Raw genomic sequence first — 24,320 nt, 5'->3', positions numbered from 1 at the left:
CCACTTCGCTGCCGAAGTTTTATGATGTTTCTGATCTGAAACTGACAAACGAGTTTTGTCTTGTTTTCAAGGACGATAACTATCCACTCTCAATGTTTCTGTTTGCTTGGCTGTTTTTTTGTTTTGTTTTGTTTTTTTTAATTGTCGTGCACCACTTTTACATTCTCCATTTCTTGAAGGCTTTCCAGGTCTTGATAATTTACGGGAACTCGCAAAGTTATCTACGTTTTTCAAAACTACGTCAAGCTTTCGTGCATTCATCTGTAATTAACTTTATGTTCTACGGCATTTAGTCTAACATGGTGGAAACCAGCTTGAAAGCCAATGGCTACTCTGGGTACCATGTACATATTTTTGTAGTCTTTCCATAGAGATATGTAACATCTATTTATTAACTCTGCAAATAGAGCGCAACAATAAAGAAGTTGAAGCTGAAGTTTCATGCTGATCAGGTAATTAATACTGAGGAAGGGCCACGCACGAAATCATAACTTTTGAGCTTTTTTAAACACTGTCGAGTTTCTCGGTACAAGAAAGAGGCTCAAGGCTGAGCCAAAGTTGGTCTTGGGTTCTCATGCTAGGAACAGATCCAGGAACGGGAGAAGGTAACAGGTGCGGAAGCATGCCCTCCCAGAAGATTAAAAAGTCTAATTTCTGTGAGCAATTATTTCCTGCTTTATAAAGTTTATTTATGAAGAAAAAAATTGAGGTTAAGCCGAATAACAGATTTTTTAGAAGAGCAGAAGGGGGAGAGGGTTGGGCGGGAGAGGCAAGTCTTCCTCTAATTCGGTGCCCGTTGTCTCTGGTTCAACGTACTTAAATTGACCCCGTGACCCTGAGACTGGAGAGAATGTCGCACCGCGGTCGTAAAGAATTAGACCAAAGAGAAAGCAAATTAAAACAGTAATGGGCTATGACGTCCATGGGAATTTAACATTATTAACGACTGTTGATTACAAGAGGAATCTATATCCTGTCCTTTGCTTTTTTTACCATGCATCACTTCCTACTAGTATTGTAATTCTTTACTCAACAAATTGAATGAAATTTAAGTCCACTACTCGCTTCTGGTTCTTCATGATGATAGTCCAATGTTTCAAGCTGCAGCCCTGGGTTTGAAGACGCGAAAGTGAGTTCCGCCACGCTTTGAACATTGTTTTCAGTCTCACTATTCAGCCCTGCTGGAGTGGAAGGAAATTTCTCCACAAAGTAATCAGCGAACCTTTCATGACTGCCACAGTTTCTCATTTCAAATTTTTGAGGGTTTCTTTTCCTGTTTGCTCGAGAAGAAGCCACCAAGCGTTCGAAGCTTAAGAATAGAATTGAGACAACAATTCCGGCCGCGACAAGAACAAAAACGCCGTTGTAGTTATATACGGACAATCTGTCTGGCGTTTTCTCAAAATCTTCCTTTTTCAAGCATTTCCGTACAAGCCACTTGTTCCATAGGTCTGCTAACACGTTGTTGTCGCTAAATTGCTGAATACTATTTGAGAGGGGCTGGGTCCAAGAGGATTGTTTTCTCAGGACCAGTCCGTAGCCAGAGATGCCAAACGGCTCTCCCACAATTCTCAGGGAACAGTTGTCCTGCGAAGAGACCATGTGTTCTAGGTAAGGTTGGTCGTCTATGTAAACTGAAATTTCCCTGAAGACAAAAGTGAATACAAGATCAGGGTGGCCAGTATACATCCTGATAAGAAAAGCCAAAATTCGAATCTGATGACATGTATCAATTTACTGATCGGTATTTGTGCAGTACAGTACTGTCCAGTAATTCATGATTTAGATTACTGCGTCATAACACTGTGAACTACGAAGCTAACGTTTCTACTTCGAAATCTTTTAGAAGGGAACGCTCACGAACTGGCGCATGGTAAAAGATGCTAAAGATTGATGGAAGGAATCTTCTTCAGTTTAGCATAATACGAAATGAGATAGATTTTGAGCTTGCTAAATATATCAGAAGATGATTTCTTCGGTCAGTGACATAGGCAAACTCGGGGAAAGAAGTCAGTTTATTAGTGAACAGAGAGTTTCCAAACGAGAACCCTTCCTGTCAATGAACAATGAGTGCACGGGTGAGGCTCTGGAGGCGAGATTCTCTTATATCTAAGGGTTGTAATCATTGGTAACTGGCGAGAAGTTCTTTTAATATCACTGAGACACGCCGAAGCTTCCATCTTAACTAAACTTTACCCTGATTTTACTTTCTTGACACCATCATACACATTTTCCACGCTATGGTCTTTCATGTTCTGATATATCTTACGCATGCGTGGGTCATGATTAAACTTGAAGTAGGCCTCAGTGCTGCTCGACTTTAGTGTCCCGAAGCGAAAGCCTGGGGGAGGGTTTAACATCTGTTGAAAAAAATATGACAATAAGATCAACAAATTAGGGGACAATTGCAAGCGTGAACAAATAAAACTGAAAACTTTTGGGCTATCGAAAAACTAGAAATTATTGGCTTCTGATATCGCATCTTAAGGAATTACCAGTAAAATACCATGAATAAGACATATTTATATTCTCGCATTTCTCGGTATTGGATTGGAACTAGCTTGCAAAGGAGGCTCATGCAGGGAATATCATTAATGTTACTTACATTTGAAAAGACTTCCCGCATTAGCCTCAGTTGCAAGCTAGTTCCAGTCCAATACCGAGAATGACACCGTTTGGGGTCAGTAGTCAAACAATTTGTATTTTGTTGAACAAGCAGAACTGAATCTAAAGAACGATAGTTGCAGAGTGGGACTACACTTAGACACGGAGAATCACCGAGGAAAAAGCATCATAAGATTCGTGCCTTTCAGAACCTTGAACTAGAAATGAGTTTATTTCATTAGGGTTCCGCTACAAACTGAGAGTCGGCCATAGTGGGGCTCATTGTCACAAAAACCTCATGTCTAAGAAGACTGTTGCCTAAAGTGTTATGTCGTGACAGGGACAAAGAGACCTCAGTAAGTTAGTACTGAGACAATCTGTAGTTCTTTGTCAGTTTACCTTTTCATCATGTATCCCTGTTATCGGTGGTTCTGCTTCATCTTTCACCTTGGTGGCAGCAAGATTGGCTGTGTACGTGCTGCTGAGGATGATCATGGCGAACGCGAAGAAAATAGCCACAAAGCGAGAACTTAAGCTTCTTGGAAAACCACTTCCAGCCGGCACGTGTACAAACGTGCTCCACGTGTAGGACATGCTTTCAAGCAGTGTCACTCTTTGTCTCCTTTTAAAGTACTTCTTTTCTGCCCCCAACAAAGGGCGTTTGCTCTTAGAATAAAACTCCCTCGTTTTTCGGTCCAGGAACCACAGCGCAAGGAGTATCGTAAGAATTGTTGTCACAATAGCAAGCCACAAGCTTGTGCCAAATGGTTCAAGGAATTCCATGGTTATCAAAGGTCTGGCAATATTTCCGTTCGCTATCATCATTCCTATGCCAACCTCGCCGTAAGGAGAAGTGAAATCTACCACCTGACTGCGTTGCGCGTTGATGGTTATGGAGCCAAGTGCCATATCTGCATGTCCGTATAACACCTCTCCTATCATTCCATTCCAACGGCCTGTGGCATCGTCTATGGCGCCATACTTCCCATCTGGGACAAGATAGAGCTCGTAACTGAAGCCGAGCTTGTTCTGTATCAAGCCCAGAAGGTCCACCATTAAACCGGATACGCAGAAAACATACAACTGTTCCGTGTCGTTTCGATTCGTGTCGTGTCGTTTCGTGTTATTCGTGATTCTTGACTGCGCATGCTCATAACAAGGCACACCTACCTCGCAACTCGGTTCAAGTGATCTTCGTTGCAAGCTTTTCTTTGTACAAAGCTCTCCGTCTTCGCAGCCTAACACACCACCGACCTTGTAAAGATACTGACCATGTACTATGGTGACAATTCTAAGAGCCTTTGCCTCGCTGTGAGGAATGCGGCTGAGTTGTCGAAGAATGCTGCCTTCTATTTGAATACTTTCCTTGTATCGATATGTTCCAATTTTCATCCAGGATCGCGCTTTCACAGAATTGTTTTCATGCTTTAAAATAGTGTAGGTATCGCTAAGAAGTTTCTGGTTGAGCGAAGAACTTGCGTTTGCGTTCCCAAGATGACTGTGAAAAGAACAGGAAATTTAATAAGTCCATAAGGTAGGTTAAGTGTGCATACGAGCCTAGTGGCCAATGAGGCCGGAGCTTATCCCGGTTTCTGTAATAGGAGTATTTTTTTCTCCTCCCTGGATGGGACGCTAGTTCATCACAGGGTTACCCCCAGCATTAAATTCGCCGGTACTCATTTTTGCACCTGAGTGAAGATGGGCACTATGAGAGTAAAGTGTCTTGCCCAAGAACACAACGGCGGCGGCTGCTTGATACAAATCGGGCCTGTCGTAACATTTAATTACTAATTGAATACGTAGTATCTAAAGAACTGTACACACCAGTTTTTGAGCTAGTCCAGGCTCAACAACAACGTATACTTAAAGACAAAGCAATATGGACATTTGTGTTAGGTGGTATACACCAAATATGTATTTAATACATCTTACCTTACAAACATTTTACGCGAAATCCATCGAAACTGATCACCAAAACAAGACTCGTTTGTTGGAGGTAAAACAGTAATAAATGAGTCAACAGAATCGGCTTTCACTGGAGAAGAAAGAATCTGTAAAGCGTTCATTGCTGCAATAATCAATAATAAAATGCAAACATCGATAATGATACACTTTAACATGCCTACAACATCCACAAATAGATCTTAACTGGCCAAACAAAAGGACGCAAAGCGCGTGTAAACGTGCGCGAGAGAGTCACGGTTGGGTTAAGTTTTATCAGGACCCATGATCGTCCTCGATCATGGCTCCTGGTTTTACTTCTGATTGGATGAAAAGGTGGCGCGAGTTTTTAATGCCAATTATGTAGGGTGGTAATGCAAAACCAATTACTTTTCGACACTCAATTGAAAACCGCTCTATTTTTTTTTTCTTTCGGCCATGTATAGGGTGCTTTCGATCTGGCCTAGTGTATGGCTATCATGTAGATAGCGGTGCAGTGCCGAGTGGTGTTCAAAAAAACTTTCGGCAAGCTAAAGCCAGCGTTTCATTACCTTACACTTGCAAATTAAACTGGTGAAAGGTGCAAAAAAAAAAAACCTAGGTAAGCCAGTTTGCTACCGTTAGTTCAATTTTGCGCCTAGATGGCTCGACATTCATGGAACGCTATCTCTGTCCTGACTGGTTGAGAAGAACAGACCACCAATTGCAAGAGGGCATTTTGGAACACTCTTTAAACTAATTCTTACCTATAGTTTCCTCTGAAGTATTAAGTTTGATTCCGATAAAGTTTGAAACAGTTATCCCCACGGAAGTGTTACTTGTGGCGCGAACAACAGCCTCTGTTCCAATCCACAGGAAATGCTCAGAAACCATCCCCAGGTCCCTCGCAACTTCTAAAACAGTCTTCACCGAGTGCTCCCGGCAAGCTAAAACCATTACTTTGACCTCTTGCATTTTTATTTTGACCAATGTTTCCGCTACAAGAACCTTGGTCGCGCTATCGTACAAATCCTTGGTGGGGAGCAATGCCTCGAAGACATAACCAGTATTTGTTTTGCCTCCTGAAATAATCGTTTTTGCCAGCTTATCATTTCCATCCTGCATTTCATATATAATGGCGTACTTGTTAACTTGTAGAAAATCAAGAATTCCTTGAATCACTTCAGATTGACGAGTCGAAGCAGGTCGAAGGAATTTGTAGTTCTTATTCTTAAACACCTTCTATTAAATAAAAGAAAATATGTTAATTAATTAATAATCCGACGCATTCCGAGTTTTCCAAACTAAGTATGAGTTTTCTTTATAGTTCTGAAGAAACTGTTTACAAATATTAAATTAAATATTCATTACTCTCGGAAATGTCTGCCTGGTTAGATAAAAGACTTGGGCCGTGACACTGCGAAATGTGGCGTGTTTACCTATGTAATGATATGCCATAGTCGTCGGCATACTAATGAGATATTTTTATTTCAAAATAAGCTATAAGCAGTAAGTATGTAAAAGGCTAAGAAGTTCACTGAACTATCAGAGTCAAAATAAGAAAAAAAATTGAAAAAAGAAAAGGTTTTCCATGGAGATGATGTAAAAGTTAATCGACTTGTTGATTTCTACCGTTTATTATTTCGTCAAAGAACGTACCTGATTTTCAAAAGCTGAGTCTCTCTTTGTCCCCAAAATAAGCACTGGTATGAGTCCGATGAACTGAATGAATTCATTGGGAACTGAATCCTTAGACGGCAAGAAAACTGCGTGAACTTGTTGAGGAAGCAACTCGTGACACAGCAAATCAAGAATATCTCCAAATGACTGTAAATCTGTCTTAGAAACAGTAAGAAATTCAAACTTTACTTCGTGTTGCAGATGTTGACGCTTGCCATGGAGTTCAAGAGCTCTTTGAAAAACTCCAGTCCAATTTGTACCTGAATGTGTGTCCGTAATGAGTGCTAAACGAATTCTTGACAGTGGCTGCACGTCTGAAAATTGTGTTAGGAATATGATGACATGGAGAATAGTGAAGTATTTGTAGAACATATCCAAACTTAATTTTTGTGTCATACGTGGGTTGGCTTAAATAGTTCCAAGGTCAGCATTTTACACAGCAAAAATTTAGTCCCAAAGTTTGTTCTTGATCATGATTTGGATGCAGTTCTCCCAGTGACAAATCTGAAATACTTTATATTCCAAAAGATTTCCGTTGTGACACGGGTTTTCCTCCCATTAGCTTGAAACTTGCGTCGTTAAAAAACACTGTTGGTCGTCGTGAAATCAGAAGGTGGTTAACCAATACACTTTGCGGTGTTCAAGTCCCAGTAAACTTAAGCATATGTTGCCTTCACTTTAAAAAGTATACTCACTTCTGAAAGTTCTCTAAAACATTTTCTGACTCCCCTTACATGTTATCAATAAATGACATGTTTTTTTACCAGGCGAATTAATAGAGGTTTGTACTAATTTATTGGCAGGTGCTTAGTTTGTCTCCTGCCGAGATTTATTAATTTTAGTGGTAGGGTGTTTAAAAATACCGAAGACTTAATTATGCACGGATATCTTGGTGTTAAATGGTGTCCTTAATCCTTTATATGGAATTCAACTTGAAGGGACAAATCTTTTATTAAAAAACAAACAAACAAAAGCTCCACTGAGCCATTCATCAGTGGCGTGACCAAGGATATATCGGAATAAGGGCTCTCTGAGATTGCCCCGCGCCGGTCTCTCAACTTGATGTCAGCTGAAATTTATTGTGACTTCCAAATGTTACTGATTAGATAAAAAGAGGACTAAACAAACTACTTGAGGCAAAAGGAAGTTATTTTCGTCTGTTCTAGGCTTTTTTTAAATCTAATCTTTTTCTTCAATGCACTTGTGAAATAAAGAGGTGATGTGTCAAGATGTGAAAACGAGTGATAGCAGGTTTTTTCCAAATTACACTTTTCCCTTCCATCCATCTATAGACACTCCCACCGCAAACCGTTTGAAAACCGAACGACGACAACAATCCATGAAGAGATAATTGTTGAAAGGCCAGTCAATAACGTAATTTAGAATGAAGCTGCTGTACAGTGGCGGATCTAGGGGAGAGGCTCGGCCCCCCCCCCCCCCCCCACCCCTTATTTTGAAAAATCACAGAAGGAAGAAAAGCCGGCTGGGCAAGCAAAACAAAACCGCCCCCGCTATTGGAGCTGAGCGTGCATTATTAATAGAATATTTTTCTACCGACATCGTCTCTTGATTATTATAGATCGCTACAGATGCACCGCTGAAAATTATAGAGCACGAATGGCCAGGATGTTTTGTTTCGTATATATGCAGTCTAACCTCTCCTCGACGGCCACCTTGTGGACAAAGGAAAATGGCAGTTGTGGAGAGGAGGCCGCTATGGGGAAGGTGCAGCATATTTATTTTATTTTTAAACGCTTACTGTACCATGTCGATACGTAACACAATCGAAATACATCAATAAAGCAGAAATCAAACCGGGACAGAAACTAACAGGGACAGGGACACCATCTTCTATTTGGTAATTTTGGTAATTAAGGACGGTGCCTACTTTTGTTATTAAGCACCACGCGCGCGCTGGGGTTGACACTGACGCAATCAACTACGCTACCAAGGACAGGACTAAAATGAAAGCAAAATTTTCCCACTGTGACCAAATCAAGTTTAATGAACCTGTACTTAAACCAGGAACCCCAGAATAGCAGCATATCGCTAACCACTAACTGTTAACGGCTTCCAGCTGAAAAACCAACTGTTATCTGTCGAAAATTATACTGAAATCCAACTGTAAACATGTACCTGCAGATGGCGTAGTGCCCGCGCAAAACAAGTTCGAGATACGCAAATGTTTTCGTTAAGTAAGTCTTTAATACAAATAATTCCTATGGAAAACCATTCCCGAAGAAAGAAGGGTTTCCCTCCTATTAAAGTAGCTTTATTGTTGAAAAGGATTGTTTCCTGCCCCTGTTCATACTTGTAGTGAGATTTAATTTCAGAAAAAAGGATAGAATGTGCTTGTAGAAAGCTGGCAATTTAGGATCTAAATATTTTGTGTCATAGTTACATCTGAGCAGAAAATTTAATCCGCCAAGTTTTTGGAAAAAATAGTCTGGTATTGATTTTCAATTATGGCTGTCGGGATTTAAAAGTTTTGGGATCCAGGCAAGTCTTAATGCCTTTATCATTATATCGACATCAGCCATACGAATTCCGCCTTTATCATAGTCTTGATAAATACTTTCTCTCTTGATTTTGTCTTTTTTGTTGTTCCAAAGGAAACCGAATAACTTATTTTTGATGGCATATCTGATTTCGTTTGGGACATTGACATTAGAGGCTGCATAGACTATTTGTGATAGCCCGAGCGATTTAATGATAAAAACTTTTCCAAACAGGGTCAAATTTCTTGCTTTCCATAAATCCAGTTTTGTCTGTAATTTCTGAATTTTTAAATCGAAATTAAAGTGCTGGTTCTTGTTTTCATCATAGGAGAAGTATACCCCTAAGTTTTAAACAGGTTGGTTTACCCATCCTAATTGTAATGGCTTAGAGAGATGGTACCAAATCTACCGACCGTGTCAAGAGCGTGTTCTACAGAAGTAACGTCTGCACAGAATAGGTTAGTGTCATCTGAAAATTGACTTATTTTAACCTCGTTTACAAATAAATTAATCTCTTTGATTTCGACTGTCTGACGAAGTCTGTTCGATAATATTTCGGACCCAAGCATGAAGAGATAGGGGGATAGCGGACAGCCTTGTCTGACCCCCCTTGTTGGTTTAAACCATTTCGTTTATGTCAGCATTTTTGTGGAGATTTAAGGCTAATTATCTCGAAAAAATGCATGGCTACCCCAATTTTTCTCCAGGGATTCCAGTAGCCCTTGCAAAGATCTACTTTTTTCGCGTGGTCCTAACCTGGCGCAAAAACCTTTGTATTTAGTAGGCACCGTCCTCTGAAGACGTAACGGGGAGACACGCTTAGAGCCCGCGTTATTCAGCAACAGCAGTCTGTTGTCAAACAAGAAGATCTGTTAGATCTTATAACCGCGCTTTTAAAATTTAACTGTTTGCTTAGCACTACCGTCGGAACGCAGTGCACATTCCAAAGCAGTCATTGATGATTCTTTTCTTACTGCAGACATCACATCACTTGATCAATACAAACTGTATTACTGCACCATCAGTGGTAGCCATTGACAAATCTCCGATGACGTAATGGTCTTAATCTTTGTAGAACTTTCTTCGGGATATGTATGGGCATGAACGATATAAATGACACGATAATAACACTATTAACAACAGCTTTCTTTCTTAAAAGTCATGATTAAATTTAATTGGTGTTTTCCACGAGTAAAGGGCCAGCAAAGTAGTCACACAAGTCATATAATTTAATAATAAAACTCTATCCCGACCGATGTATCGATTTTGGTCACTCCAGTGACCACAGATTGAAAACGTGACAGAAAATTGGCGTTACTTTCGATTCTCACCAAATGTGGACAGTGGGATGATCTCATCATTAGCCAATTATAGGCCATCTTTCAGCTCTTTTCGTCATATCCCCCCCACGGGAGAATTTTGTCAAGTTAGCTAATTTAGTATGCAAGCCAACGTAATGGCGGTCACCGTCGACGAAATGTTTATTTGCTCAAAATTGGGGCAAAATCTTTCGGAGATGGAAATCAAGACATTTGTAAGGATACAGAAAGTAATTTGGGGCCAGTTGCTGGCTTCTAAGGCTGAATTTATCCAGAAGTAAGCTGTATTTTCGTTTTCGTGCCGAAAGCCATGCGATGAAATATTATCGGCTTGTTCTCCTGTCTTGTTCTGTTTTTCTCTTGGTCTTTTCTGTAGCCCGCCGAGGCCAGTCTTTCGTCTAAATCAGTTGAAAGAAGTTCGAGAAAGATGTTCCCATTCAAGTTTAAGCTCTCAGGCGATAATTCTGGAGTTTTTTGGCCGAAACGTCGGCTTTGTTATGTTCGTGTCTTTCGGTTGCTATGGGCGACCGTTGCTTCCTTTGTTAGGTCAAGTCTGGGGAGTGAGGTCACAAAAAAATTCGAATTAATTCTGGTTTTGTTCGATTTCGCTGAAATTTTAACACGATAAAGCTGGATTGTTAAGGAATAGATTTACCGTTCGCCGATGTGTGGTAGCTATTAACGCTGAAGTGTTATATCGCTTCGAAGTCAGGGTTTTGAAGAGATTTTTTTGCAACGTGTAGGTTCGGCGTGATTTTGTAATCGGAGGTTTCGGTTGACCCCGAAGGAAAAAATATCCGGAAAAGGTCATTTCATCGACGATTCAAACGAATATAAATATGTATTTGCTCCGAGCTAAATTTCTGCTGAAAAAATATAATTTTTGACGAGCGCTGGGTTTTTAATTTTTTTCCCGCAAAAGATGAGATTTATTAATGTTTCAACAGCTTTTGGCGAGTAAACATCACAGGTTGCGTGACTCAAAATTTGGCCGAGTGGAAGCTTGGGTCTGCTCGCACCGAAGTCGAAAAAAAAAAAACCACGGGTAAACCATGAACCGCGCTCGGCCCATGGCCGCGCGGTTAACAAAAATGGCGGAGGACGTAAACAACGACTCTCCTCCTTCGAAAGTGGAAGAACGCAAAATCGTGGTGGAGTTTTGTCAACTACAAGAGAAATCACGACAGCTTTTTAACGCACTGAGGTATTACTCTTTTTCTGATGTCTTCCCTGTGGTATATCATCTGCAAGCGACTTGTCAGTCTGCATGGAGGGCGTGTATCGGTATGCCCGTTCCTGGAAACCCTCATATGTAATTACCCTCATATATATTTTCCTTTAGAATCCTTATACATGCAGAATTAGTTTATTCGAAATGGAGTATTTCGTGCTATATATAGGTGATGTTTTCTTTAAGTTAAATGTTCTTTGACTCGCTTCTTGTACGTTCAAGTTTGGGACAGGTAGGGACAGCGTATTGTGCAGGCTCAGCGTTCTTGAAAATATTTCTCAGCTCGTTATCTACAGCCTAGGTTAGGAGGAGGAATTTGCTGTGATTGACTGATGTATTGTAAGGAAAGACGTTTTGCAAACTCTATGTTGCTTACCTTGGGTTTTAATGATTACCCTGATTCAAGAGAGTGGTTTCTAGGTGTTGAGAGTTCAGTCTACATAGACTGCATACAGTGCAATATGAATTTTGTATGTGCTGATCGGGAGCTGTATAGTCAGAGGCAATGTCTGTTCCAGTTCTGGGGATCAGAAGAGGTTTCCAGTGTCTGGTTTGTGTTGCGTTAAGTTGTTATGTGTATTGCAACTCATCCTGCAGAATGAGTACCAAGAAAAGTAGCTCATGCAGTCATAGATTATGCATAGGTTAGTAAAGTAACTGTGGAGGTGCATTAATGGCCTAACGGTTAGAATTTCGAAGTCTGGATCAGACAGTCCAGGTTTGTGCCCTGAACAGGGTCATAGCATTGTTTACTGAGCCAAGACACTTTACTTGCATAGTGCTTCTTCCATCCAGGTGATGGGTGAAAAAAGTAAAAAAAGGCCTGCATACGAGCCAAGTGGCCCATCAAACAGGAGCTTATCCCAGTTTCTGTAGAATGAAGCAACTATGAGTATTTCAGCTTCTCCTCCCTGGATGGGATGCTAGTCCATTGTAGGGTTACCCACAGCATTAAGCTCGCCGGTACCCATTTATACATCTGGGTGGAGAGGAGAACTGTGAGAGTTAAGTGTCTTGCCCAAGAACACAATGCAATGACCTTGGTCAGGGCTCAAACCCAGACCACTCAATCTGGACATGAGTGTACTACCCACGACGCCACCACACCTCCCACAAAGGAGGAGCGTAAATACTCCTGCTCACTTCATGCTACAGGAACCGACTAGTGCTCTGAAGCTCTGATGGCACAGCCTCTTGTCCTGACCTAGACTTAATATTACTTCTGTCAATAACTTAAAATTATACCAACTTCAAGTTATTATAAAATTATTACAATAGTAATAATTTTAGGGTTTCAAAAACTTTAGTGGGTGTAAATAAAGCAGTGCAAAGTACATGTCAATTTCTCTTTGCTCAATTTATGATCAACACAGAGACTTGCCACAGTTCGGACACAAGCACTGGCAGACTCATTTTGGAAAAACTTTTGATGTCTATACTAGGGTAAATATGATATTTTTTAGAAAAGGTATATACAGTCTATTTTTGTGTGTGTTTTATGGCTGCTTTCTTGGTTTACTGTGAATTAAATAAAGAAAAAATAAACTTTTTTTTTTTTCTTCTGTCAGCTGTGGAAATTTCAGCAGAAGTACAGGTACATTAATTTCTTAATTAAGGATGTGTTAGAGGTAGACAGAATTGGTTCATTGCTTGTTGTAGCCAGAAAATAATGAGAAATGTGGGGCCACTGAATTCTTATAAAGCTACTTGAAGATTGCTTTGCCTGATGAAGCTTTAACAGACCTATTTCGATATATTAGAATTCAGCCTAACACAATAGACCTCAGCACAAGGCTCTGGGGAATAAACCCCACAAACTCTGTAGTTATTCCCCAGAGCCTCGTACTGAGGTCTATTGTTTTATGCTGAATTTTAATATATCAAAATTGGTCTATTTTGTCCCTCAAGTAATACAGATGTGGTTTCTTAGGACCCTTGGTTAAAAACCAGATAGATGCCTCTGAATAGATCAACAGCATTTTACCTAACATATTTAAGCTTCTCAATTAATTTTGTATAATATTGACAAGAAGAACTTGTGCACACTGATCTAGTCTGTTCTGAATAGTCTCCAGCAATATACATAATTGTATTTTTTTAGTTTTCTATACTCATAAGGCCACTGGATCACCTAAAACAGAAATACTCATTAGTTTGTATTTTCCTAGGTCTATTTTGGACACTAAATATAACCTGAAAAGATGGCAGATAGGAGAAATTGCATCCAAAATTGGACAACTTTACTATCATTACTAGTAAGAGTTTCTATACTGTTCCTGTGACAAATTTTAGCAACTGTAATTTATATAATCAGGTACTGATAAATGGAGGAGGGTAGTTGTAGTAAAGAGAGGGATGGCAGGGTATAGCTCCTGGGAGGTTGCAAAAGTGGTACTTAGGGAGAGGGTGGCATTGAAACAGAATGCTGGAGCCTTAGGCACCAACTGGCACAGGAGCTATGATGAAGACAACAGCAACAATGATGATGATGATGATGATTATGATGATGATGATGATGAAGATGATGATGGCAGTGATGATGACAACAATAGCTTATGCACCAACTGGCATAGCAAGCTATCACGAAGGCAGTAGTGATGATGATGAATTGATAACGACAACAATGGCTTAGGCACCTACTGGCACAAGAAGCCGTGATGACAGCAATGACAATGATGATGGTAGTGGCAGCAGCCATACTGGTGGTAGTGGCAGCAGCAACTGTGGTAATGGTGGTCATCAAGGTGATGATGATGATGGCAGTGGTTGGACTTTGGTAGTGATTAATTTTTTGTGAGAAATAGTTGTTTTTTATCAAACCTATAAGATAGCCTCAGAAATATATACTTTGGGAAAAAGAATTGTAGGGTAGGTCTTGTGTACATAAATGGCAGTGTTTTATGACTGCAGGGGGACCAGCGGTCATTTTGTACTCTCTGTGTTGCTTTTCAATTTTTGTAGACGGTTATGTTATTTATTTATTTACTTATTTATTTGTTTACGTGTTTTTTTTTTCTTACTCATTACTTTTCAGCCTTAGGACAAGTGAAGCAAACTACCTTCATGAGTCCTTTGGGTTTTATTCTGCCATCCGATCCAGGGCATACTACAGTCAAGCAAGCAAGGAAGAAAAGTAAGTATACAGTATTGTTTCATTTGACGTTAGTTTCTAAAAAGAAGCCACACCTTTTCAGGTCAAATTTGGCACCTTTTAATACCTGTGAAATTTAACGCGCGCTCATTGGCTAATGTTTTATCTTGCCTAGTTCCTAGACCTCGATAATTTGCCACGGTCAATCCGTTTCGAGTCAATTGGTCTCGTCTCGTTTAGGTCACCGAATTGATCGTGAAGGCCTGGGACAAAGCCATACAGGAGCTGGGCAATGTTTTATCACCAAAAAGAATACAGACAGTTTCAGACAGACACCTACGTAGGAGTAACTGACACACAGCTGGAGAGATTTCTTGTCAGATTATTAATTTACTTTCCATACATGTACCCTCGTTTTCTCAAACGTTGAATGCGCTCGTTATTAATGTTTTATCAATTGACTTTTCAGGCCAGATCTGATGGTGAAAAAGCTTCGTTACTATGCGCGCTTCATTGTTGTCAGTCTTCTTCTTAATAAGGTGGATCTTGTCAAGGAATTAATACAGGTGATTCATTCTTTGACTGTGGTTCACACGTAACAAGCTACGCATTGTACGCAACCAGTTTTTTTATTGTTGTTGTTGTTATTATTATTATTATTATTATTATTATTATTATTATTATTATTATTATTATTATTATTATTAAATAAGAAACCTGGCAGTAGAACATCGGCTGCAAGTAACGGACTATAGGAGACGAAGACCGAAGGGACCCCCTAGCCTGAAATATAAGTCATCTTCCGCCCTCAACTTTTCCCAGGCGAGTGACTCTCTTGCAGTGGGGATTAGGCTGAGGACGGGAGATAACTGACATTTCAGGCTAAGAAACACCCATACAGTAGACCGAACGATAACGAGCTGTGGCTTAGATGTCAAACCGTTTTTATCGCTGTAGTCTTTGGTGTCTTGGTCAATCCATTACAAGTTGAAATTTTTGGTTTTTTTTTTACCAGGAACTCCATCACTATGTAGAGGAATATGTGAATGTGTATGAAGCTGACGACGATGAAGAGTGGAGGCTGGTGATTAGTGAAGTCACGGCTTTTATGGAGGTAGGGATGAACAATAAAGATTAATTTAGTTCCAATCGGTCTAGACTGTCATCAGTTTCTCTTTTGCTCGAAAATCCGCGGGGAAGAACGCAAAATCCGCCGCTCGCCTCTGCTCGTTTACTCAGGGTTTTACATTCTTCCACGCGAATTTTCCAGCAATCTAACGTGAAAACTTAGTCTTGCCACGTTTCCTCTAAAACCTGTTTTGTGTTTTGTTTTGTTTGTTTCCTGATATGCAGGCAGACTCGCTGGTGACAGTGATGACCCCGGATGTTGTTCCCGTGACTCTTTCACACAGGATGGGAGAAAACGTGAGTTATCTTGAACGGTTAATAAGCTTAAGATACGGTAGAGGAACGACACTTACATACACCCAGATGATTTTGGAGACTTAATTGTTGTTAAGCAGACCTAGGTTTGGACATTGTAGATGGCCGATTCATCTCTACGATTTTTTTATTTAGGTTTTTATCGGTTTATTTATTTTTATTTTTTCAGGAAATTCCACCACAAAGACCGGTCAGTGGTACGTCGTTATCTTTGCAGGAGATCATTATCGTGGGAAACTGTGAGAAGCAGGTATGTGACAAACACTCATCCATTACTCACGCTAGCATAAGGACGCGCCCTTCTACTCCTGAGAACTGTCTATCGCACACTGACAGTTATTAGTTTAAATGTATTAGCGTTCTGTTACGAATGCCGTTCTCTAATTGGCTACTCTACTCACTATCTATATTCTGTTTTAGTATAAATCCACTAGCGTTTAATCATGAATTCCGTTCTCTGATTGGCTGCGCTACTCAATATCTATTCTGTGGTAGATAGTGGGTAGCGTAGCAGTGTGCCCTTGTTAACAAAATGACGGCCGCCTCTTGGCGTTTTCGAAGTGTCTGTGAAGAGAATTTAGATTAAGTTTTGAAGGACTAGTAGATTTATACTGAAACAATTAGATTATTCGCTCTCGATTTCTACACCTGATAGTTGACTCGGGCCACACCCTCGTCAACTATCATGCGATAGGAATCTTGAGCTCATAATCTAATTGTTAAGTGTACTCCGATGTGTTGACGCAATTAAATGTTTTCTTGGCGAAGCTTTGTATCTTGATCATTCCTTCCATGACTCATTGCCAGGTCAAATTCAGCGAGTTGACACTGGACATGTTCCGAATGCTGCAGGCCCTAGAGAGAGAACCCGAGGACGCCCCGTCACGTACCTTGGCCACTTTCACTGAAATATCTGACGATGATAGGGTGAGCAATAACTTCCAGTCTGTTTTAAAATGAAACTAATAACAGCTGAGCTGACTTGGGGAAGATTTCAAGACGCTCGTGCTCTCATTTCATGACTGCGTACTGTAATAAACACAAGAGTTACTTGTCATTTGTGGAAAATCTTCGTTGGAGTACTCGGAAGTTTTCCGTTTCTTGATCTTTCTTGTCAGCCAATCGAAAAATAACACAAACCTTTGCGAGTGTTCCAAACCATGTTACCTCGACATGACTGTAAGTTGATTAGCAACCACTTTGCCGTAAGTCGCGTACTCATTCAATCTTGAGTACATGGTCCCGCACTTAGAAATGTCGTCATTCTTATAACTGTCAAGACTACGCCTGAAACTGTCAAAACTGTGTGTCATTGAATCTTGAGGACACTTAGAAATGTCGTCATTCTAGGCCAGAAACTGTTAAAGTTGTGTCTCAGCTCAGATAGTTCTCTCCTTTTTTTTTAGGAGACCAACGAGATCGAGCGGGCGTCATCCAAGAGACCGAATCCTCATAAATACCTTTTGTATAAGCCAACGTTATCCCAGCTGCACGTGTTTCTGGCCTGCGGTGTTAAGGTTTGCATCCTTTTCACTTTATTGCGGGCAAAATACGTTTCATTGCCTCGTTATTTATTTGCTAGACGAGTTCAGTCTAGTAAACAATTTCAACCAAGTCGTTATTCTTTCTTAACTGAATACTATGCCAAAGTTAGGTCTGGATTATATATATTTAGCAAAGAATGGCTAGACTAGACTAAATCGTCTTCTCACAGAATGGTGTCGCCGATAACCCTGGTCTAAAAGAAGTTTAAGGGCGTCAACTGAAGTTATCTCACGTAAATTTCATTCACTTGTTCATGTTCATTTATGTTAAACTGAACCCAATACAAGAAAAGAAATTGACGATGTTTATTCCGGATCATAGTTGTGTTTACAGTTACGCGAAGGAATCAGAAAGGTGTGTGTTGTAAACTGCTGTTCTTGTTTCAGGAACTTCCTAACAGTGGCGTTATGTTGGTGTATGTGTCTGGTGATGGTTGTCCTGGAAACGCAAAGGCTGGAGAAGAAGGTACATGGACACCGAAGAACAATCATGACTGACGATTGCGCCGCATAGAATTCTCGTAATTTCTTTGTTTAACAATGCTTTGTTTGTCTCCGTAGGTCCGTACGAGCAAGGAGGAGTTGCTATGAATCATAAAAAGGCGGGAAACGAAGAGGCCGCGAGGCGCCCGAGGACTAACCTGAAGGATGTACACTGGTACGTTGCTTTTGTACTGTGTCTTTGACACAAAACAGTTTTACAAGTTTTTCTTCCGTACTGCACTCCCTTCAAGAAACAACGGCCCAGCCGGTCTATATATGTAGGAAGCAGGCGAAAATATTTCGTTATCAGTTGTTACACTATCGCTTCCACACCGGAGGAGAAGTGCCAGAGGAGGTCCTTGTATCTTGTTTCTGTACCTCACAGCAAAACAATTTATAAAGGAAACTGCTGTTTGTGTAATCTCAGCTGAGATTGTAGTGATGAAGAAAGTGCAGTCTAATTTTGTTTAATATCCCTTTGTTTTAGTCTGTACCCAGAGGACCTTGTGCCCTTCAGTAGGAAGCCACTGATGATAATAGTGGATAGCTCAAACAGTCATGCTTTTAAGGTGAGTTTTACTTATCTTTTCATTATCTTCCGTTACTGGTTGGGAGAACTTGGTCTAGGAATAATGATTATTTTGTATCGTTTGGCTATATCAAAACCACGCTAAAAACGCAAAATAAGTAAGCGTCGGGGCGTGAAATGCGAGCCGCGAGTAGCGCGCGCGTCGGAAGACGAGTTACGCTACTTGCGACTCTCGTCTCTGCATGTTACGCTCGCACGCTCGCAACCGCTCGCTTGTGTTGCTTTCTTCTTTGCGTTCTTCCCCACGGATTTTCGAGCAAAAAAGAGACTGCTCATAGTCTATTTCGCGCCATGTTACTGCCACTTTCAAAATAAAAAAAAGTCCTTGGTTCTGGTCCGCTACTGTGACCACTTTTTTGTCATCAAAAACTTCTTCATTTTTCTTTCCAGTACTTTCCAAGTTTGTTTGGGCAACCGCTAATCTGTTTGATGTCACCTGTCACTGTTCCTACCACCATGCAAGGTAAATAAAATTGTTATGCCACTCAACCACTCTAAGTATCATGCAATACTCCTTACTGGAAAAAAGGGGACAAAATAGCTGCTACCATAAGGGTTAGACTTTTCTTTAAATCAATTATTGCCTCGTTGAAAGGTACTGCTCAATAGCTTTCATTTAAATAGTCACACACTGGCGTTTAATCCCAGACTTTTATTTGAATGGTCACACTGTAGGTTTTTAGCTGATCGCGTTGCGTGCTTTTGGTGACTGTTCTTCTAGCTGAGGGGTTGAAGCTTGCTTTTGGGGTTGGGAGTTTCAGCAAGGGATTAGTTGCAGTTAGAAAATTTCTATCTACTCGTGTTATGGCCTTTTTGCTACCACAGATTATCTCTTGCATTCAAATCTTGCAGAGCAAAGTCGAAAGGGAAGTCTCTTCTCGTTATTTCTCTTCAATCCGCTGGTGGCCTTCTGTTACGTCTGCAGTATTGCCGACCTTCGTAGCGACTTGTGGGATAGCTGTCAGCGGCAAGTTCGACGAATAATGAACGACAGTCTCCGAGTATTTTACGACTGGTCTCGATATGTTGGTGAGTGACGAGGCGCGTGAATGCTGCCATCGCCTGTAACGACTTGTAACTAGTTGAGAGTTATGGATTGAGAAAGTGCGCAGTGCACGAAAGATCTCAGCGTATCTCTTCTGGTGGATTATGAAACATAATTTCCTCTTAATCTTCTTGTTGTTTTCTTTTGGCAGATGTTGTTTTTATTCAGCTTCTCGATGACGAGTTTCTTCGTCTTATGATTCTTCGTTATATCTTCTGTTTCTATACCATGCATCTTCATCGAGCATTTAAGGTACTGTCAACCTCAAAGTCACACTCCTTGGTTAAAATGTTTATCATAATTTAACTGTAACCCACAATTAAGAACCCGCTTGATCTTGCCTGGCTAAACAGGTTCGTATATTTTTGAGTATTAAAATGGCAAATTTCAGCCATCAGGTTCTCAAACCACTAGTTTCTTACATGCGGGTTTTACTGTATTGGACCTCTCTCTCACAAAATATAAGAAGAGTGTTAGAAGAAAGTTGTTTCTATTTTGAGGCCTAAAGGCAATTGGTGCAAAGAGGATAAACACCAAGACAACAATATGTATCATTGATAATGCAACTGCACGGTCATCGCTATGATCGTTTTCGGATGTTTTTCAGACCTCTGATTTTCTTTCAGGGTTCCGACTACTATCCGAAAAGCTTCCCTAAACTTCCAGCCGCAGAAATTCTTCTCAACGGCAGCGTAGAAAAACAAGTTCTTGAACTAGCCTCCATGTTGGACGTACGAAGTCTGTTTTACGAGATCGGAGAAGGACCTCCGACGGATTAAGAATTATCGTGCACGAACAAGCGTGTTGGCGAACGCTATGGACGAGGGAATGATCCACAATGCGCAAAATGTTGGCAACGAATTTCTTCTGCACTGGAGGCAGAGGTAACAATGTGTGGGAAGGGTTTGGAGGCAGGCGATGTTGCGGTCAACTATCGCTCTGTATTGTTCAGGGGGGAAAAGGCTTTTCTAGAGAGTGCATCATGGGAAGGAGTGTTAGAGAAAACTCAGGCTGGAGCAGAGCTTGAATCCCAAAACAGAGACAGACTGCTAATTGTCCTCAAATCTCAATGAAACAGTTTTTTTGTACAAAGAGTAGATTGATTAGCGGGGAAAATTTCAGGGGACTTCACATCATCCACTTAACGACAAACCAAAGAAACAGAGGCTTTGGTAATTTGATTATTTTGGGTTTAATATAGGATAAATATACGGTTCGCATTTATCATCTTATTGTCATTACCTCAGATACAGACGTGGACATTTTTGTAGTCAGTGGTCATGAAGTTTTTTTTATATCAGTCTTGAATAGGAGCTGGGCTTCTAAATTCTAAATTTTGTATATTACCTCGAAAATATTTGAAAGACAGTCACGCGTACTGCGAACACGTGAAATAAGTGAAATGATCTTCGTAGTGTGCAAGCATTTTAGGTTAACACTACAACCTGAAAAAGAATCACTACGTTGTAGCCTTGAATTTCTGTCACGCTATAAAAGCCATAGTCACTCTTTGGGTTCGTCACACAAGGCGTTCCTTCCCTCGTCGGGTGGAAAGATTGCGTGACGAGGCCAAAAAGTGTCTGCGTGGGAGACTAAAAAAGCCATTACTTATAATAAGTTGCTTGCGTTCATTTAGTTCAATATTGTATATTCGCATACGCCAGTCTGAAATAAAATTTTATTTTTGATTATTTACTTTGCTGTGTTTGCTCTTGTCTTACGTACCGTGCTTCTTCAGCTCGGTTACATGCGCCTTTCTCCCTTGGACAGAATTGTCCAAGAATAATGGCTATAGTTCGTATAGTGTGATCGTCCGGGTGAGGGTAGTTCTGAAAAGAACTGTTGTTGGTGGCTATGTCTATGTCTGTGTTACAGGTGTTCAGAGCTATATAGTAAATTCCTGTGCAATGACAAATTACTAACGGCAACAGGCTTGCGTTCACTAGTCTAACCAGACTGACCGCTTTCCACTGTGAATAACAACCAGCCAATGACGAGCAGCTGGACGAGTATCCGGTCAAACAAGTCCATTTGAGGCCAGAACTGCTAAATTTACTCTTAATGTGTTTTCAATATAGTATCGGCTATCAGAGTTACCTTTTTCTTTGCTATTTAAACTTTTTCTACCAGTTTTGATTAAATTTATGTGTTAACATCACAGCCGAGGGTGGATCCCTCTACTAATTGGGGACGCCTAAATCTACTTGCAACAATATATCGGTCGGATTCTATCACAGTTGAATTATAACCGTAATTGTCATTCCTTACATTTTGATCACATGGTTGTTTATTTTTGTTATGACGTCGATTGCTAGAGTTCTTTTAGTTGTAATATAGATATTTTAAAATTACAATGGTATTATTTTGACACTCGCCCCAATTAGCGGTATGAACAAGAGAAAATGGAAATGAGAAGCACATGACGTCATCACGAAAGATCAGATACAGAAGAACAACTAATTGTCAATTTCTCAGTTGCCCAATTTCTTGATATATCGCGTTCGCCTTTTGTGACAGCTGCCGTTTAATTAACAAATTGACGTCAGTTGACGTCCTCTTATTGATGATGAATTGCGTCATAACATTGTCAAAGTGGCTGTGGAACCACGAGCCGCAGGCGAGTGGTTCCGCAGTAATTATGTAATTATGCGTCTGTCCTCTAATTGACGATAAATTGCCTCATAACATTGTCAAAGTGGCTGTGGAACCACGAGCCGCAGGCGAGTGGTTCCGCAGTAAACTTTGACAATGTTATGACGCAATTTGTCATCAATAAGAGGACAGACGCATAAAAAACTGACGTCAATTTGTTTTTACAATAACAAGACCCCAAAATGGTCAAATGTCGGGAATAAAAGGGGGAAAAGACACCGTAAACTTGTCGTGAACAAAGCTAAGTGAATTTTATTCAAAATGACGCGAACATTGTAAACAGCTTTTCTCGCTTTTTGATTGGCTTCTTAAAAAAGTCCATAAAATCGCATTGGTTAAAAAGTTGACAGTTTGACAGCTGAAAGTTGAAATTGAAAGCTTGCATAAATTAAAATTTTATCCGTCTGTACTCTTACTGATGATAAAAATGAGCCACTCAGCGCGCGAGAAATTAGACAGTTATTGTAAAATTACCAATGGAAGTACAAAGCTTGAGAGATATCGCCATCAATGAATTAAAGTCACCATGTCTTCTACTGGAGAAGAAGTGCCATGAAAACGCTGAATCAAAAGAGAGCGAAAGTTCTTGTCCACAAACCAGCCGTCTTGAGCTTTCTTGTGCGAAAATGGCCTTTTATCAGTGCAGTCGCAAAGCCAAAATGCTATGAAGAAATCATGGTCACCACGTTTTCTTCGAAAGGGGAAATGTCATGGCAATCCTAATTTAAAAGGTAGCGAAAGTTCCTCTAAACAAGCCATCAATCCTGAGATATCGATTGGCCAGTACGAGAATGGCCATTTATCAGCGCAGGCACAAAGCCAGAATGTTATGAAGAAATCATGGTCACCACGTTTTCTTCGGAAGCGGAAAACCCATGAAAACTCTGAATTAAAAGAGAAGTAGAGCGAAAATGCTGTGAGGAAATCATTATGTTTTCTACGGAAAGAGAAAGGCCACGAGGAAGGTGAATCAACAGAGAGGTCGACAGTTTCCACTGGCAAACAGGGCCGCGTTGGCACTGGAAATTCTATAGCATCGCTTGGTAGTAAAAACCAAAGAAGGAGTGCTATTTGTGCCGCGTTGATACCTGCCGAGTATTTTCAGTCTGTTCCATATCCTAGGCTGTTGAGTGTGCTGTCAGGTACAGATCTTGTTTAAATATAACATGTCTGGCCAGGCCGTCTTACATTATAGAGATGTTATGTTGTAAATCTGTGCTCTATCAAGTATTTTTAAAATACCAAGGAATATACGTCCTACTGCTTTTTGTACCTTAAGACTGTTGTATTTTGCCGGCTGTTAATACTATGAAATGTTCATTAAAGGGTAACCCTTTCAAATATCTTTCATAGACGATGGTACCCACACCTACAGTGGGCACTCTGCATCCCTTTGCTTTGAAAGGGCCTTGCAAAAATGTAAAAGGAAGTTTTACCCTTTCTATCAGGCATCCAGCCTGAAAAAGGAGAGAAATGTCATAATGGTAAACAACCTCGTACCCTGGGTCTTCGTTACCCTTGAAGTGCGCGACCTTCCAAAGCTCCGTCTATCGACCTTCCGGTTGAATTGCGCATGCCTTGCTAACAAACGCATGGCTCAGTGGGGTCTTTGGTGTTTAACTTCTGTTCATTTTCATTGGTTTTAAAACAGTCCAAGTCGAACCTAAAGGGAACCCTCCAGAATCGCTTGATTCGTCAAGTCGTTTCAAGCTTGCGAAGAGATTGAATGAAAAATAGTTGTTCGAAAATTCACTGTTACTTTAAAAATAAATCAACTTTGACAGAAAAACAGTTTTAAATCACACCAAGTAAAGCTAGAATCACAGCCAGAGACTCTCTCAAAATGTACCATGAATGAACAAAAACTTTCCTTAAATTCAATCTTTGGGGGGCAAACAGTGAATTGTGGGGAATTGGAAAATTGAGAATTGCAATTGGGTGCTGTTTTACTGCACACTCTTGCACAAGATCTCATCTTTCTGTATTTCAATGGGTTAAGAACGTGTAAAATCAAATATCATTTGACGTCATGTTAATATAATTCTCTTAACACTCGTTATTTTTCACATCTCGTGCATTGATATGTGGTGACTCTAACTTGTCCGGACCTAGCGTGCTATAAAATCAAATGGAACCACGAGGGAAATCAAAACGTCCATTATATCTTCCTCCTCTGTCGCTTTCTCCATATTTTCAGCGGAAGTCTAAGGCTGGGCGACAG

The 24,320-nt window shown here is 40.4% G+C and overlaps 2 protein-coding genes across 2 annotated transcripts; one reads left to right on the top strand and one right to left on the bottom strand.

Annotated features, from left to right (window-relative positions):
- Positions 1-513: 513 nt before the first annotated feature.
- LOC110064607 (glutamate receptor ionotropic, NMDA 1-like) lies at positions 514-4,670 on the bottom strand. The gene is made up of 4 exons (XM_020771669.2): positions 4,537-4,670; positions 3,004-4,102; positions 2,197-2,360; positions 514-1,645 (listed from the first exon to the last, which is right to left on the bottom strand). The coding sequence occupies exons 1-4, from the start codon at positions 4,668-4,670 to the stop codon at positions 1,030-1,032; spliced, it is 2,013 nt and encodes a 670-aa protein (XP_020627328.2). The 3' UTR covers positions 514-1,029.
- Positions 4,671-10,694: 6,024 nt separating this feature from the next.
- On the top strand, positions 10,695-21,142 carry LOC110064633 (protein SCAI-like). Its single transcript, XM_089275105.1, has 18 exons — positions 10,695-11,225; positions 12,626-12,695; positions 12,821-12,846; positions 13,421-13,507; positions 14,287-14,385; positions 14,813-14,909; positions 15,359-15,457; positions 15,697-15,768; positions 15,956-16,036; positions 16,594-16,713; positions 17,193-17,303; positions 17,718-17,796; positions 17,892-17,988; positions 18,301-18,382; positions 18,793-18,865; positions 19,255-19,431; positions 19,599-19,699; positions 20,074-21,142. The coding sequence occupies exons 1-18, from the start codon at positions 11,074-11,076 to the stop codon at positions 20,224-20,226; spliced, it is 1,776 nt and encodes a 591-aa protein (XP_089131231.1). The 5' UTR covers positions 10,695-11,073; the 3' UTR covers positions 20,227-21,142.
- The last annotated feature ends 3,178 nt before the right edge of the window (positions 21,143-24,320 follow it).

The sequence above is a fragment of the Orbicella faveolata genome, unplaced genomic scaffold, assembly GCF_042242905.1.
Source record: "Orbicella faveolata isolate gen_17 unplaced genomic scaffold, um_ofav_v1 contig_36, whole genome shotgun sequence".
Taxonomy (NCBI): Eukaryota; Metazoa; Cnidaria; class Anthozoa; order Scleractinia; family Merulinidae; genus Orbicella; species Orbicella faveolata.
The sequence above is the reverse complement of the archived record's forward strand: the minus strand, read 5'-3'. Positions and strand labels throughout refer to the sequence as shown.